We start from the raw sequence: 15,930 nt of genomic DNA, 5'->3' as shown, positions 1-15,930 counted from the left end.
TGAGTTCTAGAGAGGGGGAGGGAGGGAGGGGGGCTGTTGATAAACCATTTCTCTCTGGGAATGATATATTTTGCCACAGTGAAGGCATCATTCAAACAGGGTGGCTAAAAAGTGAAAAGGACGGAGAGGAACGAAATCTCCCAAACCCTGGACGAGCAAAGGAGTCAAGATCCAGGCAAAGCCAATGGTGTGAACTCTTCGGCATTTTCGTACTTTACACTATCTCCATGACTATTGAGGCATATCTGCATTTAGCCCGGTGTTCGATGTCAAGCGCAATCCAAGTTTCGCAGAGAAACACTCGCTACGAAGTAGAGTCCTAGCATTGTTTACTTATTTCCCGAAAAGACAAACAAAAAGTCAATCATTCTCAAGTCCGTTTGCCTCATCTCAAATCATACTCCAATACCGCCCAAGCAAGGCCCAACGATCCCAACTCGGCGACGAAGAAACATCGATTGTTTTAAGCAGCTTGTAATTAGCCCTCCCTCTGATATAGAAATGCCGCAGAGACCAACCACGGTGCGTGAAATCTTGTTGGTGGAAGTCTGAGGTCAGGGAGGCGAATGTAGCGAATAGGAGAGAAATGGATGTATGTGAGATCATCATCCGGAATTCCTCCACAGACAGCAATATTAAACTTAATGGTATGGCTCGCACGTTCTTGAGGCATACACGTCGGACAGAAGTATGGGGGTGACAAGAGTGCCACTCGCAGTCGTCCCAGCCAAGAAAATGGAACAGAGCTTGTGCAAGCTCTCGAAACTTTATGTGGTGCACGAGATCTTGAGGCTCGGTATATCCCTCATGTTGCAAATAGATCCGAGCTGCTTGGAGAGTTCCATGGCTTCGTTTTCCTGCTAGCTTTTGGGACCAAGATGGCGGAGGACAAGAGTTGCCCATTTGAAGATCTCGCTCGAGATTGAGCTTTGCTATACTCTGCTGATCCTGATCGATACTGAGGGCTTCAGCCCAAGCTTTCTTCTTTGTTCCTTGGAGAAAGGTCTGAAGCGTTACGGATAAATGAAGGTGATGCTGAGCTGCTTGCCGTTGCGTCATATAATACAGTGCTACACAGCAAATACCCAGAAAATACCAAGCCGCTCCACACTGGAGAGCTCCTCCTGCCCTGCACGCTATACACTCACCAACCCAGCCAGCCCACCTACCTCCTCAAACTCAGCGGCGTAACCCTCACACAAAACGGATCCTCCCTCTCATCCACAACCCTAGGCTGCACAACCCTTACCACCGGCATCCTCCCCTTCCCCTTCCCCTTCCCTTTCCCCTTCCCTTTTCCCTTCCGCCTCCCATCCTCATCCTCATCCTCATCCTCATCATTCCCATCCTCCTCACTCCCCCCCTCCAAACCCCTCATAAGCCCACCCAAGACCCCCACATCTCCCCACCCCTCCTCCCCTCCCTCCTCCCATCCCACCTCCTCTCCCAGAATCAAAACCCTCTCCCGCTCCCTATAAATCGAATGCGGCCACACCAGCCTCCTATTCAGCATAACAACAATAAGCAATTCATCTAGATCACTCCAGCTTCTCGCCATACTAGTCAGGCTTGTTGGGTCGGACAGCTTGCTTTTTAGTAAGAAAGATTCATGGATGGCTATTCGGCGGATTTGGGTGTCTTTTTTGATGGAATAAGAGGGGATGGTGAATTCCTGACGCGGGGAGGGAGGACTGGAGGTTGGGAATGGTGAGGGTGAGAGCGAGGAGCATGAGTGTGTGTGTGAGTGGGAGGAGGGGAAGTATATGTCTCTCTCGGGATTGAAAGATAGGCTTGAGGCGTCTTCGAGGCTGTAAATTATTGTGTAATGTCTCAGGGTTTCGGTCCGTGATTCTCGATTTACGGATAAGAGTGTTGGGTGAGTGGTGGTGAATGTTGGTAGAGGAGGGCTGGAGTGTGAGTCCATTGCATTTGAGCAGGTGCATTTGCTGTTTGGACGGATGAGGCGTGCGCTGGGGAGGCAGAAACGCCAGATTCGAAGGCGGAGTTCTGGTGGGAGGGTGGGGAAGAGGACGAATGTTATTGTTGCTGGAGAGTGTGTGGTGAGGAGGGAGACTGTTAGTTTTGGGGGTGTAGATTTCTTGGGTAGGTGGGATATTGGGAAGATTGGCTTGGTAAGTGCCATGCTGAGGGATAAATACTGGTTAATGATCGAGATGAGACCAGGAAAACTGGTTGTGAGGAGCGAGTAGCTGTGGTGGGGAGAAACAGCTTTATATTTTTGGCAGGGCAGTGGTGCCTGAAGTTGAGTCAGGTCCGTGATGACGATCACTGAAAGGATGTCTGGGCAGATATACCTTAAGTAGAGAGCCTTCAACGGAACTAGACTTGTTAATATAGACGGAACAAATGAATTTTGGATATAAAGTTGTTGAGCAAAGTTTTGCGAAAAAATATGGATATTGGCATGTCCATGCCGTCACATGACATGTGATCATGTGACTGAATAGTAAACAGCTGCTTCAGCTTCTGCATTTTGTCCAGCGAGCTTTTTAAGCCAAAAGGAAAGCAGTTGGAACAATCTGCGATAGATGAACCTCGCAGAGGTGTGGAAAGCACCTTAGCACTATCATGCCGTGACAGTTGACTTCAGTCGATCTCCACAACCCTGAAGTAAGCCCTTCATAGAGCATAGTAAAGAAAGGAGGAATGACAGGAACCAATAATTTAAGCGGAGTAAAAGATACAGTCAGCTTAGAATGCAATAGACAGTATGCAACGAGAGACTGAAGTTAAAAAAAAAGGCCGAATTTTGTGAGGAAAAGCGAAATCTGTTTAGCGGTCCCACAGCGACGAGGTAAACAATTGCGGCCCGGACCGATACCTGGTTGAGTCCTCTCTGGCCTGATAAGGAATAAAGTAAACAGCTTTATGTATTTTTCCTTTTTGACCAGATCTCGGATGTGACACGAAACAAACACAGCACCAAGGAAATCGCACAATAATAATGCCGAGTCCCAAGTCCCCAGTCCCAGATCTCGAGTCCAAATTGTGGAGGCTGAGGAAACAAACCGGGTTCCCGCATCGTATCTCGTACTTGCATCGAAATCTTACGAGAACCCCTTGATATTAAACCTCCTTCTCACACAAAACACCAGCTTCCTTTTCCCAGCTTCCAGATCACACGAAGAACAGATCCAAAGATGGATGAGGTTCCTGTTCGTTAATCCAATCCCCATGTCTCGGTTGAATTGTGAACGATGTCACCCTGCAGGACACCACACCACACGCTGTCGCACCAAGGATGCGGGTTGCACGGCCCAGCTCGGTTGGCAGGAAAACACGACGCACCAACCACCGTCTTTTCTTCCCCACGGCTCCAACCCCTCCATTTTCCCACTGCAACTCGCATTGGCCAACAAAAATAAAAGCATCATAAGCTGCAGCTCAGGTGAGTGGAAAACGTAGGCATCTTATGACTTCAGGAGAAACGAGTAAGTCGTCGAAGCAGCCACACGGATTGCATCGCAGCCACGTTCCTCTCGTCGATCATTCCCTCCTTCATCCATCTCGTCGTCTCTTCCCCTCGAGTCTCGGCAGGTATCTTGGTATTTTACCTTGAAGCCTTCATCGACGTCATCGGCAGTCGGCAAGCATCCCTTCCCTCCAACACCCTTGAGCTCGCAGACTTCTGTCACAAAGACAAGAGCCTCGTCCTCGTCACCCAATCTTCACTCTCGCCAGGATCTTGCCCACGCCCAAGCTCCTTGCGAAAACAAGAATCATCCCTGTCAATAAGCCATCATCACCACCAAGGCAGGGCACGTCCTCCGTCAGCTCCCAGCCTTCATATATTTCCATAACTGCCTCACTTCTTCTCGCTCTCTATTTCGTTCTCCTCCATCGACAGACTTTCACCTCGGACCAGTGCTATCTGCCATTTCGTCTTATCTCTTGCAGAGAAAGATAGAATCCTCTCCCAGCCTCGCTTCTTCGCGACAGCGAAAACAGAGTCGACAACAATAATCGCAACAGCAACAACAATTTTCATCGCGCAAAGCTAGAATTTAGTCAAGATGTTGTTCGGTGTCTTCTTCGCCTTTTGGCGCTTCATGGAGATCATCACACTGGTATGTTCTACTCCATCTTCTATCCTTTCAGTCGCAAATTTTTCCTTCCCAGCCTCCCCAAAACCCAAAAACAAATCATGCTAACACCACTGCCCACCAGATCCCAACAATGGGCATGCTCGCCTACTTCGTCCACATCTACGACCGCGCCAACGCCCTCACCCCCGACGACATCCTCGTCCTCTTCATCGTCTCGGTCCTCGCCCTCGCCTGGGCCATCGCCACGCTCTTCACCTACCACCGCTCCGCCAACAACTCCCGCTTCGTCGCCTTCATCGACCTCCTCTTCGTCGGCGCCTTCATCGGCGGCGTCTACACCCTGCGCTACATCACCGACCAGAACTGCTCGAACGTGTCCGCGGGTTCGCCACACACCATCTCGTTTGGCGATTTTGGCTCCGCGACTGTGCGGGGTCTCAATTTCAGCGCCGATAAGCAGTGCGCGATGAAGAAGGCGTGCTTTGCCTTTGGGATTATGAATACCATTTTCTTTTTTATTACGAGTATTTTGGCCTTCTTCCATGGTACGAATGGAGATACGAGGAGGAGGGAGAAGACGTATGTCCGCGAGACGCATGTGAGGCATAGACGTAGTGGGAGCCATCGCAGCCATCGCAGCTCGCACTCCGGGCGGAGACATGCGTACGTTTGAGGGAGGAGAGAGGATGGGTGGGTGGCTGGGATGAAGAGGGAGTTTAACGGCCGGATTATTTGTATTGATTTCATGATTCTTGATACCTGGAGGAAAATATGGGTAGGGAGGACAGGAAGGATTTTCTTGTTTATGATATGATGCTGCTTGTGTTGGTTGCATTGCTTGCGCTACCCTGCTAGGTCTTCTTATATATTAAATTCCCTATTGTATATGTAATAAAACTGGAACGAATGAAAAGTATCAAAGTCACGATCTCAATGTTCGATCATCGGAGCTTTTTGCACGCTTGAACTTACAAAGCTTCCTTCTCAATTTTATATGGGTACATTCAATGCGCGTTTACATTTCTCATCGATTGACCCCTCCATATCGATCCTATACCGCCTGCCCTCCGGTAATAAACCCTCCGGAAGCAAGCCCTCCGACAAGTCTAACTACTTTCTTGCTCCAGTCCAGCTATACAAATGTTAAAGGGAGGCGTCTCTATGCCCATATCGGAAAATCCCATATCTAACGAAACGTGCGCGAACTAGCAATCTGCTGAAAAACCAGTCAAGCCTCTCCAATGGTTTCCTTGCCGTACCCAAATAGTTTTTCTTTCCGTTCCCCTGTCTCTTCCCCACTCGAACCTCGATCCACTATTCTCCTGATGCATCAAGATTGAAAATAGGCCATAAGGACCAATCGAACAAGTACTTCTCTCATGGCAAGTGCTCATCTCGACAAAATCTCACGGTGATGATTTCCCCGAGATAGCTACCTACCTAGCGTGCTTTAACAAACTAGGCGTTCGCTTAGATAGCATAGCTCCCGTGGTTTGTTTACTTTTCGTTATTTCGATCTCGAATTCATCCAAAAGTGGTATAGCCAAGGACTTAGCAAGCGGATTTTGTGAAACAAAATGAACAAAGGAGCAGCTGTGTTAAGAACAAAGAAAGAGGGGAATTTATCGCTCCGTCTTGCCTTTCACGTCCCAAAACAAATCAATCTCAGAGTCCAGCTCTCCCACATTACCTAGGCGCTTTCTCATCAGGAGAAGCGAAAGCAGATCAAATCTATGGCGTCCACTTCCCGCCTTCGAGTCCCAATCCCTCAGCCACCATCGACTCCTAAAGGACGCACACCGATGACCGCCAGCAAAACGGAAACCGCATCCAAAGCCACCATGGCACGTCGTCCACTACTTCTTTTGTTCGCTGAGATGCCGGAATGGTTCCGACGTGAATCCAACAATTGGATTCTTCAAGGCTATCGACCTATCTCAGGATCAATTCGTGCTTCGTTCCATAGCAGGTCATATATCCACAATGAGTCGGTCAACATCTATTCGCACCTCATCCCCGGCATGCTCTTCCTCCTCGGCGAGGTTTATATCATGCACTACCTCGCTGTCAAATATGATGGAGTCAATGCCGCTGATTTCATCGCCTTTTCGATCTTCATGCTAGCTGCTACGATTTGTTTGTTGATGTCGGCGGTGTATCATACGCTGATGAATCACTCTCAGCATGTGGAACGTGTATGCCTACGACTGGATATGTTGGGCGTAGTGGTTTTCATAATGGGTGACCTTGTCCTGGGAATTCACGTGGTGTTTTGGTGTGAACCTGTTGCACGCCGTGTTTGGTCTATGGTTAGTTACTCTAAATTATTTCCCCTCATCTCAGATGATCTACTTGAATCTAATAATCAAATCTAACACCTTCCTTCCTTGTCGATTAGATCGCACTCTTCGGAGGACTAACCATCTTCATGACAACTCATCCCAAGTTCCAGGGCTTAAAATATCGTCTCGCCCGAGCACTGATGTTTGTGGCGACCGGCTTGTGCGGTGTTGCGCCAGTGATACATGGACTCAAGATATTTGGCATATCACAGATGATGAAGAAGGCTTTTCCGTATACTATGGCAAAAGCAGGCTGCTTGTTATCTGGGACTGCGTTTTATGCAGTAAGTTCTCCCAAGGTGGCACGAAAGGAAGATATGGACTTAATATGAAGGGAATCTAGACTAGGTTTCCGGAATGCCGATATGGGGGCAGATTCGATCTTTGCGGCTCTCATGCGGTTTTTCATGTCTTGGGGTATGTGCTGCTGTGGTTCAGTTGGTGGGGTTTTTGGATGCCTTTCGCTATGCACAGGCAAATGTTACTTGCTCGTCTCTGTGAAGAAGACATATATGCCGTGCATAGGAATTTCCGGCTGTTAAGACGAGCTTCAAGACGCAATCAGTGTAATAATACAGGGAGCACATACCATGACTGCCACGTATTCGTATAGAAATGCAGAGATTCAAAAACAACTTTGCACAAGTGTAGATGAGGGCGTTTCTATTCTGGCGCCTTGATGGCGTCTTGCAAGTATTGTTCGGTTGGCTCGAACGCCAGCATCGTTACCGCGTCAAATGCAAACGTGTTTGTTGTATTACTCGAATGCTCAAGGTTGACTTCGGGGCCAAGCGGCAATCCACCAGTGGCCAGCTGTAGGAACTGTGCGTAGACACCGACACCAACTCCTTTCTCGGCTGAGAAAGTCTTCTCCCAGTTCGGTCTCTATGACAGCTGGGAATGTATCAGCCACGGTAACAACGCTCGCTTTGTTCAGAGGGTACTGCGATGTTGATGTGGAGCGGATTATCGACCAAAGACACAGCGGGCCTGTTGGGGGTGGATGTATGAAGTCCGAAGTGGGACACAGAAAATACATCTTGGTAAATGACATGGCTTCAATATCCAGCTTCACCTACGTGTTCGCCCCAATATAGCGTTAGGGCGATGTTAAAGCAATCGAGATAGTAGAACAAGAGTGTGTTGAGAGAGTCTGGGTGTGGAAAGCTGATGAATGGGACCGGGGGAGGGGGGTTATAATTAGTCCCCTCACGACCCCCCATCTTTGTTCCATCACACACATCCCAGAGGGATATTCTCGTACACCAATCACCCCAAGGTCGTATCCGGATGCAGCAGCCAAACATTTGTGACAAAGCTGAGGAGGCGCGCACGAAAATGTCCGGAGTTAACATGACAGCATGCAAAACATATGCTCTTGTCTCACTACCTGCCACTCTGAGTTCATGCGACACTGTATTACTGGCCAACGACCTTTAGAAATTCCTTCACTCCTGGGACTTTGTAGACTCGCGAACGCCATTCGCCCTCCAACCATGGAAAGTCTCGATCGCGTTGGAGATGAGTCTGTGGAAGATGTCTTCCTCCAAGATGATCAGCTGAGCTCAACCATCGCAGAACATGCGAGGCAATGCCAGTCTCTTTTCCACAAGTACATGGACATGCCAGATATCGTGCCAGACCCTAGTATCATAGACGACCAACTTGCACGCTTTTCTCTGTGGGCAGCAAATATGGACGTGTTCGGGCCGCTCAATGTCTCGCTTGACTACAGACTCCGGTACAGTCCTATATCCGCCGATATTATACATCAGCTCCTGAGCATCATATGCGACGGCTTGCTGTCTCATCAGTGTTTACTCCTACCCCCTTGGGTTGGAATGAAGATCAAAGTTAATGGAACTCTGGAAACAGTGAAGCCAATTGACAATCGACCACAATGTTCGAGCAGAAAGAAACAACGCATATCAGTGCATGTCGATGCCGGAGCCATGAGGAAAGCCGACAGCGACACTGACGATTCAAAGAGCGATGTCGATCCAGTAGAAAGGAACGTATTGAACATTACCGAGACAATCGATGGAACATTGACGCGGCTTTTCCGTCTCCACAATGCTGTTCGAAAATCCGCTTAACCCAACCGGGCTCGTAAGATTGAAAGGTACAGAGACGACGAAGAGGTAAACAAGGCCGTGGAAGAGTTACGTCTCTACACCAAGTGCTATATTGAGTTCCTATTCCCAAAGGCGCCGGAAACCCTCTGCTCGACATTGGTCGAAGCCAACGCATTGCGACTTCGGCGACTGTGTTATCAGCGCTCTCATCGAAGGCGGATTGATCTGACCATCCAGAGCCCCGAGACGACATCAGCCGTTGTTAAACTCCCGAAAGTGACCGGGACTGCACCAGCTGTACGCTTTGCACCCAGTGCATTACCAAAGGCTGGAGTGACCGACGAAATGCGAGGCCCTTCGCCAGTGCCAGCAACGAACGCAACTACTGCTCGAGAAAGTGCCGTTGCTGCCTTCTATGCCAAATCAACAACTGAGATTCCCCGAGCTAAATCTGCTGTTGTGAACAACAAGCTGTCATTTCCCCCCATACCGCAGACGCAGCAGTGTCCATACTGCGGCGTCATTATTGAATTCAAGAACAATACGAGACCATTGCTATGGCAGTAAGTGAATCAGTCCGGCTACCCAGGGTTATAGCTGATATACATCAGAAATCACGTTATTGGGGACCTGGAGCCTTTCATTTGTGTTTTTCCACATTGCCTTGAGACAGATCATGAAGGGCACGAGACAAATCCGCTCACATTCGAAACGTCGAAAGCCTGGTCCAGCCACCTTCAGACAGCTCACGGGCACATGTGGGAGTGCAGGTCTCCTTCTCACGAACCAATCGTCTTTGATCAAGAGGCTCGGTACCAGGAGCATTCAATCAAAGAGCACGGCGTGCCTGAAAACCGCGTCGCGATCCTTAGCAAAGTGGCACGGAGGCTAGCTGTTGACAAAGTGTCAGAGTGTCCATTTGGCGACGATTTTCAAGCAACGGGACAAGTCGATTTTAGCGCCGTTTTCTCGAGCGACGCTCTCCAGTCTCACGTTGCTGGTCATATGAAGGAAATCGCTCTACTCGCACTTCAAAAACTTCCAATTGAGGAGGACGAGGACGTGGAGAGCGTGGCCAGCGACCAACCTTTGGAGGATGGTGGACAGAATGAGGCTTCTGGAATCACACGTGCATCCATGTACAGCATTCTGGTCGATGAGGACCTGGATCCTGAAGAATATGATGCTGAAGCCGCAGATCTGAGACAAGAACACAGCGGAGAGACTATCAGTGAACATGTGGTAGCACTGAACCTGGAGGACAAAGACAACTTGGGAATGACGAAGCTCCACCACGCGGTACAGAATAACAATTGTGACTTGGTCAGAACCCTGATCCAGAGTGGCATCAGCGTAAATGCTAGAGACATAAACGGCTAAACAACTTTACATTTTGCAGCGGGAGGGGGCTGCATCAGGTCAATTGGTCAAGATTTGTGATTGGAAAGAGTAGTAGGGAGCAATTTGCGGGGATCCCAAACTCTGACTTCAAAGAGAGCTGACCATCTCGCTAGGTTTATAACTGTATCGCTTTTAGATGGACTAGAGATTAGGCGATTATAAGTTGGAAAACAGGGAAGCTGCATCGACGTTATACGACGGCATTCCAGGGACTTTGCAAGATTAACCCTACTCGGTTCTTTCGAATTGTATTCAGATTCGTCTCGTGGCTGAGATATTCCCACTTATCAAGTCCTCGAACAAAACTTCGAACAAAACTTCGAATAAAACTTCGAACAATGCCTCGGTCGTTTACTTTCAACACATCCGTTAAACAAGCACATACCATTATGACCTTAACACCTACGAATGTAAGTGGTATTTTGTCATTGTTGGTGACCTATCATTACTAAATGAAAGTTTTTGTGACTGTTTCAACCACCAGATATTCTACAACGGAACTCGAAGTCCGTTCTCCGTTTGGAGGGTTTCATGTAGGAGGGGAAACACGAGATTGATGGAAGAAATCTGCTTCTTGGACGTTATCCTCTTACATTCTCGTGCGCCACGTAAGTGAAAGTGCAAACTACTCCTCCACTGAAGAACTCCCATAAACGCCTTCCATGCAAAACCCAACTGTGATGGATGACTGGATGGCAGGGAGGAGAGAGGGTTGTGAATTAGGGAACGAAGAAGAGGAAGAAGGGAAGGGAAGTGGAAGGGGAAATGGTGGTTGTTGTGTACTGTTTGAGAGATTTCAATGATTTGACGATGTGAAAAATTTGGACAATGGAGCTGAAGTGTACATGCGCGCAGTAATGAAACTAAATGATCTGGTATCTTGTATCGAAGTAATTTTCGCTCCCCCTTCGCCCACCCACAAGTCCAGAAACTAGATGGTCCCTAAAAGAGACCGACAAGACGATTCATTGAAAAAAGAAAGCTCCGTTGGGCCTGTAACTGTTCAATTTTTCCTTCCCTTCCCCCGTGAGATCTTCGCATCTCGTTTTTTCACTACGCCCTGAGGTTTTGCAGACGCTTTTGTGACTTTTGATGGATGGAATGGGCCAAGAGATGCGTTTGCCGGTTGCCCATCTTTTTGAGAGCCTTTTCTCTTCTCTGACAGCTGTGCCTGCCCCGTACTAGTACGAAAACCCCGTTTACCTAGACTGGGTGGATATGAATCCGGCGATGAGGGAGAACATTCGACGTCGGCATTCTCTGATTCGTCTGAAGCAACGTCTGTTGGTGGTCCTTGTTGAGAAGAATTCAAGGCAACAGGCACTTGAACGGGAGAAGAACGCCCAAAGAGTTGGATAGGAGAAGACCCAAAGAGTCGGATAGGAGGTGCATCATGGCTGGCGTTCACAACTGGGTTCGCTGGAACAGGATCATCGACCATCTCTTCCCGAACCATCTCCTCCAAAGGTTGTTCATGCTTCCACGACATTCCAGGTAGCATACCCCAACTTGTTTTCCACATCCCTTGGTTGTTCCAGATATTCTTGACAATCTTGTAGGCCTTTGTGTTAATGTCGTCAGCATTAACACTTTCCCCATCAGCGGATTTCTCCTTGATACGTTCCCGCTCTTTCGACACTTGGTAGACAAACTGATGATATGGACGAGAAGCCTCGCGTTCACGCTCCCGTACAACTAATCGCTCTGCAATCCGTCTCTTCTCTTCGTCGCTCTTTGGGCGTCTGGGCGAGAAGATATAGAAACGTGGAAGTGAGCATTCTACTTCTGTGTCCGTCTCTGATTCCGATTCAAGCTCAAGTGGTTCTTCGTGCTTCCACCGGCCTATATCCTCGTAGGTCCACTTCTTATTCCAGATTCCTTGCTCGACCCAGCGCTTCCTAACCGTTCTTCGAGCCTCGTCCAGGAAGTCGAGTGGGGTTATCCTCACCCAACCGAAAGGTTCTGAAAGCAAAATCCGCCTCCTCTCTTCCTCTACCTGTGCTTTGAATTGTCTCGCGGGTGTGGAGGCCTCGCGCTGGCGGAGTCGCTGCTCCTCGTTGAGAGGATTGGGATTTTGAGATTGTGTTGTAGTATCTGACATATCCGACTTAGATGCTGGGGGAGATTTGCCAAATTGCCGTCGTTCACGATCAAGATGCTCGGGTGCTCCTCTGATCCTGTGAGAGCTTTATGCGTCCTGGCCAAACCACTGCCTCGAATACCAAAAATGCCAGTCATGTGTGTTTGTCGTACATGGAAGATTATGATCCGGAGGGAACTGATCGAGATATATATTTGGCTGTCGTGATCGTCTAATAATAGTACGGTTGAGTTGAAAGAAAAATGGGAAAGGCTGATTGAAAGGTGGTGAAAGGAACCATGACGCACTCTTCCCACAACTATTAAAAGAACTTTCCCACACTGCATTGGCTGTCATCATCCGTCTTGAAGTGAAGCCAAAGAATATATTTTAAGAATCGTATCCCATCGTCGCATATCAATTCCAACTTATCTATTTTTGGCTCAGCAGCCGTTCTATTGACGCAACAACATCTATCAGCAGCAGACCATTCACGGTACCTGATGTATTTCGGGAAACTGATCAACATCTATATTCCATATCTGGTCACTCTTTGTCCCGATATTGTGGATACCGGATATATATAGAATTCTGTGAGAGTGATTTCTCGCTCTGGAAAGGAGGTCTGGCGAGGAATTTGGCAGGTTGAGAGGGGCTATTGCGAAGGAACACAGGAGTTACATTACCGAGGGAAATGTCAAAGGTCAATTATTGGCTGATGTTCTCTGGGACATCAAAGAAAGTCGAGCCTTGCCCAATCGCGTGACCTAGACCCACGAGACTGCAACCAACAGCCAGATTGCATGTACCAGCTCAAGTTCATCAAAATTTCATAAGTCAGAAGATAAAAACTCAAAGAAGATTGATCATCATATGTCGTTGACTGAGAGGATTCGCGGGCAGCGACCAAGATAGCAAAATAGTTGTAAAATTGCTGTCTAACTCTTCGGACCCAGAGCCAACACAGGCCACTCGTAGCCCCTCTTGAATATAGTCTTAAACGACCAATCTCCAGGACCAACATTCTCTACCTTCTCCCCCTCACCATCGGGCATAACTACCTCGCAACTCGTACCATGAGGCACAGAAACCTGAAGCTTCATCGTACTACCCTGCCCAGTTCCCACCTCAACCGTTGTCCATGAACAGGAAATGTTCCCATACGGTGTCACATGAGAAGCGGAAGCATTTGTGAACTCTGCTCCCACAGCAGGTGCAACGCGGAAGCATTTCCATCCTGGCTCGAGTCTCTGTAGACCCGCAATCCGCTCATACATGAACTTGGCGATTGCACCGAACGCGTAGTGATTGAACGAGGTCATTTCTCCGGGATTGATGGAGCCGTCTGGTAACATGCTATTCCATCTTTCCCATACGGTGGTCGCTCCCATGGTGACGGGGTATAGCCAGGAAGGGCATTGTTTCTCAAGTAGCATTGAGTATGCTACTTGGATGTTGCCGGTGAGGGCTAGTGCTTCGGTAACATATGGTGTGCCTGCGAAGCCTGTCCCGATTTTGAATTCGTTCTTTCGGACGAGCTCGACTAAACGTGTGCTGGCTCGAGATCTTTGGGTGGGGGTGAGGAGATCGAAGCAGATCGCTAGCGCGTACGCTGTTTGGGAGTCGGAGACTAGACGGCCGTTACGAGTAACGTATTCGTCCTGGAATTCTTTTCTGGCAGCTTGAGACTCGGCTGCGAAATTGGAATGATCGCTGGTTTTGCCCAGGATAGCGGATATTTTGATCATGAGGTCGAGACTGTGGATGAGAAAAGCGTTTGCAACCATCTTGGCGTCCGTGACTCCTTTTTGAGGTGCATCTGAAGGAGCTGCGGGATCGAGCCAGTCCTAGAAAAACGTTTAGCTGAGATTATGAGTAATGAAACACAGAAGAACTTACGCCTAGCTGGTATATTGAATTGTCCCACAAGTGTCCTTTACCAGAGTTATTTTTCGGTATCACATTCATCCAGGTCATCATGCTATTGTACTGTTGAGCAAGAATACTCGTATCTCCTGTCTCCTCGTAAAGTGTCCACGGTAACAGTACCGTAACATCGTGCCAGATCGCACAAGGTTTCCTCCTACACCAAACAGGATCTGGAAGCATCGCATTAGGAGTGACCATTGCAGGAACACCTCCCAAGACAGTCTGATCCCATTCTACGTCAATGAGCCAGTTCTTCAGCATACTGAAGCAGTCGAAGATGAGAGTCGCCGTTGGAGCGAAGACTGCTATGTCACCGGAATATCCAAGTCGTTCGTCTCGCTGAGGGCAATCTGTGGGCACTGATAGGAAGTTGCCCCTCATTCCCCAGACGATGTTCGAATAGAGCTTGTTCAAGAGAGGATCGGAGCATGAGAAAGAACCAGCGCTCTTCATGTCAGTATTACAGACTACAGCTTCTATCGAGGCCAACAAGTCGTTGTCACTAACCCAACCATCGATTTGGACGTAGCGGAATCCGTGGAAAGTGAACCTTGGTTCGTAAGTCTCTGTTTGACCACTTCCTCTTAGCTTGTACTTGTCCATCGCGTCGCAGATACGTAATGGTCTGATTCCAAGCTCCCCATTCTCAAGGACTTCAGCGTGTTGAAGAGTGATTTCGTGGCCTCGTGGGCCCTTGATATTGCTCAGCCTGACATAACCAACCAGATTTTGGCCAAAGTCAATAATGGTTTTCCCGGAAGGGCTGGTGGTTTTCTCGATTGGCTTGACGACTTCTATCCGCCTGACAGGCTCGCTGAAGCCAGCAGTGAGCTCAGTGGTATCGGGTAGAGGAGAGAGTGATAAGACCGGCTGCCACTCTGGACCAAGATTATCCTCTTGCCCTGGTTTGGACCAGTCTGGGACTTCATCGGTAGCATCGTATTTCTCGCCGTCGTAAATCTCAGCCATGACGATCGGACCTTTCTTGACTGTCCATGATCCATCTGAGAGAATCTTTTTGATGTCGCCGTTCGGGTAGGTGACTTCTAATTGGGCCATCAAGGCGGTATAAGGACCCCAAATATTGCGATTGCCACCAGCAAACCCTATGCGTCCCGAGAACCATCCTTCAGCAACACGGACTCCAATGCAATTCGTACCCTTAGATAGCAGATCAGTCACATCGTATGTCTGGTACTGAAGTCTACCATCATAAGCAGTCCACCCGGGAGATAGGAAGTGATTGCCAATCTTTTGGCCATTGAGTTCTGCTTCGTATATGCCTTGAGCAGTGATGTAGAGCCGAGCCTGAACAGCACCTTCATCAAGTACAAACTCTTTCCTGTACAATTGCTCGGGGTCCGGTTCCGAGGTACCAGGTCCCCATGGGGCCGCAATTCGAGAACACTGCCAGTCCCCGCGACTCAATAAGCCTGTTTCGAGATGAGAATAATCACTCCAAGGGGTGGTGTTGTCATCGCTTCCCCAGGCCCTTACCCGTACAGATATTTTCTGACGAGATGTGAGGGGTTCATCGTGAGGCCATGGAACCAGCGTGGAGTTGTTTGAATTGCATTTGATGGATGAGACTTTGACATCATGTGATGAGATTACCTCCTGGGAAAATTCTATCTCGTATCCTTCCTGTTGGAAACCATCAGGTGCATTCGAGAACTTCCAAGATAGACGAGGGTGGGTTTCATGAATCCCAAGTGTGTTGCGTTGTTGGTAGTGCTCAAATTGGACGTCTGTAATTGATGCCATCGTATCTCCTAGTATGTAGGCTGGATGTAGAAGATGGACGATGGAAAGAGAATGAAGATGGAGGTTCACATTTGTTCGACCTTGGGAAAGTAGTACTTAGGTATACAGAAATCCAGAAGTGGGTTTTTGGTTTTTGACTACGGAGTAGCTTGAACCGAGCCTTTCGTGTGGCATGGTATGACGCTCGGTATGATACTCAGCAGATGGAGAAGATCCTGTCCGGAGGTTGAGTCTTGGCTTGGAGTGCTCCTGTCGGCTTTTCTGCCCCACCA

At 48.6% G+C, this 15,930-nt stretch overlaps 8 protein-coding genes across 8 annotated transcripts; 3 read left to right on the top strand and 5 right to left on the bottom strand.

The window, feature by feature from the left end:
- Positions 1-28: 28 nt before the first annotated feature.
- ONS95_006244 (uncharacterized protein) lies at positions 29-2,827 on the bottom strand. The gene is made up of 2 exons (XM_058499697.1): positions 2,316-2,827; positions 29-2,257 (listed from the first exon to the last, which is right to left on the bottom strand). Exons 1-2 carry the CDS (start codon positions 2,454-2,456, stop codon positions 1,166-1,168), a joined length of 1,233 nt encoding a protein of 410 aa, XP_058350741.1. The 5' UTR covers positions 2,457-2,827; the 3' UTR covers positions 29-1,165.
- Positions 2,828-4,107: 1,280 nt separating this feature from the next.
- Positions 4,108-4,902, bottom strand: ONS95_006243 (uncharacterized protein; the record flags this gene model as incomplete). Its single annotated transcript, XM_058499696.1, has 1 exon — positions 4,108-4,902. One exon carries the CDS (start codon positions 4,900-4,902, stop codon positions 4,108-4,110), a length of 795 nt encoding a protein of 264 aa, XP_058350740.1.
- A 1,006-nt stretch (positions 4,903-5,908) lies between these two features.
- ONS95_006242 (uncharacterized protein) lies at positions 5,909-6,992 on the top strand (the record flags this gene model as incomplete). Its single annotated transcript, XM_058499695.1, has 2 exons — positions 5,909-6,376; positions 6,466-6,992. 2 exons carry the CDS (start codon positions 5,909-5,911, stop codon positions 6,739-6,741), a joined length of 744 nt encoding a protein of 247 aa, XP_058350739.1. The 3' UTR covers positions 6,742-6,992.
- Positions 6,993-7,072: 80 nt separating this feature from the next.
- Positions 7,073-7,632, bottom strand: ONS95_006241 (uncharacterized protein; the record flags this gene model as incomplete). The annotated part of the gene is made up of 2 exons (XM_058499694.1): positions 7,073-7,294; positions 7,489-7,632. The coding sequence occupies 2 exons, from the start codon at positions 7,630-7,632 to the stop codon at positions 7,073-7,075; spliced, it is 366 nt and encodes a 121-aa protein (XP_058350738.1).
- Positions 7,633-7,905: 273 nt separating this feature from the next.
- ONS95_006240 (uncharacterized protein) lies at positions 7,906-8,505 on the top strand (the record flags this gene model as incomplete). The annotated part of the gene is made up of 1 exon (XM_058499693.1): positions 7,906-8,505. The coding sequence occupies one exon, from the start codon at positions 7,906-7,908 to the stop codon at positions 8,503-8,505; it is 600 nt and encodes a 199-aa protein (XP_058350737.1).
- Positions 8,506-8,829: 324 nt separating this feature from the next.
- ONS95_006239 (uncharacterized protein) lies at positions 8,830-9,864 on the top strand (the record flags this gene model as incomplete). The annotated part of the gene is made up of 2 exons (XM_058499692.1): positions 8,830-9,047; positions 9,096-9,864. 2 exons carry the CDS (start codon positions 8,830-8,832, stop codon positions 9,862-9,864), a joined length of 987 nt encoding a protein of 328 aa, XP_058350736.1.
- A 1,024-nt stretch (positions 9,865-10,888) lies between these two features.
- ONS95_006238 (uncharacterized protein) lies at positions 10,889-11,986 on the bottom strand (the record flags this gene model as incomplete). Its single annotated transcript, XM_058499691.1, has 1 exon — positions 10,889-11,986. One exon carries the CDS (start codon positions 11,984-11,986, stop codon positions 10,889-10,891), a length of 1,098 nt encoding a protein of 365 aa, XP_058350735.1.
- An 854-nt stretch (positions 11,987-12,840) lies between these two features.
- On the bottom strand, positions 12,841-15,890 carry ONS95_006237 (uncharacterized protein). The gene is made up of 2 exons (XM_058499690.1): positions 13,865-15,890; positions 12,841-13,812 (listed from the first exon to the last, which is right to left on the bottom strand). The coding sequence occupies exons 1-2, from the start codon at positions 15,656-15,658 to the stop codon at positions 12,904-12,906; spliced, it is 2,703 nt and encodes a 900-aa protein (XP_058350734.1). The 5' UTR covers positions 15,659-15,890; the 3' UTR covers positions 12,841-12,903.
- Between the last annotated feature and the right edge of the window lie 40 nt (positions 15,891-15,930).

The sequence above is a fragment of the Cadophora gregata genome (genome assembly GCF_030347475.1).
Source record: "Cadophora gregata isolate MNR1 chromosome Unknown scaffold_17, whole genome shotgun sequence".
Taxonomy (NCBI): Eukaryota; Fungi; Ascomycota; class Leotiomycetes; order Helotiales; family Ploettnerulaceae; genus Cadophora; species Cadophora gregata.
The sequence above is the reverse complement of the archived record's forward strand: the minus strand, read 5'-3'. Positions and strand labels throughout refer to the sequence as shown.

What these genes read in the sequence shown, in the direction of transcription:
- ONS95_006237 (XM_058499690.1), bottom strand. Translation starts at nt 15,658, where the DNA reads ATGGCATCAATTACAGACGTCCAATTTGAGCACTACCAACAACGCAAC. An exon ending in ATTCAATATACCAGCTAGGC is followed by an intron (nt 13,813 to 13,864) that starts GTAAGTTCTTCT and finishes ACGTTTTTCTAG; the next exon opens with GACTGGCTCGATCCCGCAGC.
- ONS95_006244 (XM_058499697.1), bottom strand. Translation starts at nt 2,456, where the DNA reads ATGATCACATGTCATGTGACGGCATGGACATGCCAATATCCATATTTT. An exon ending in TTGAAGGCTCTCTACTTAAG is followed by an intron (nt 2,258 to 2,315) that starts GTATATCTGCCC and finishes ACTCAACTTCAG; the next exon opens with GCACCACTGCCCTGCCAAAA.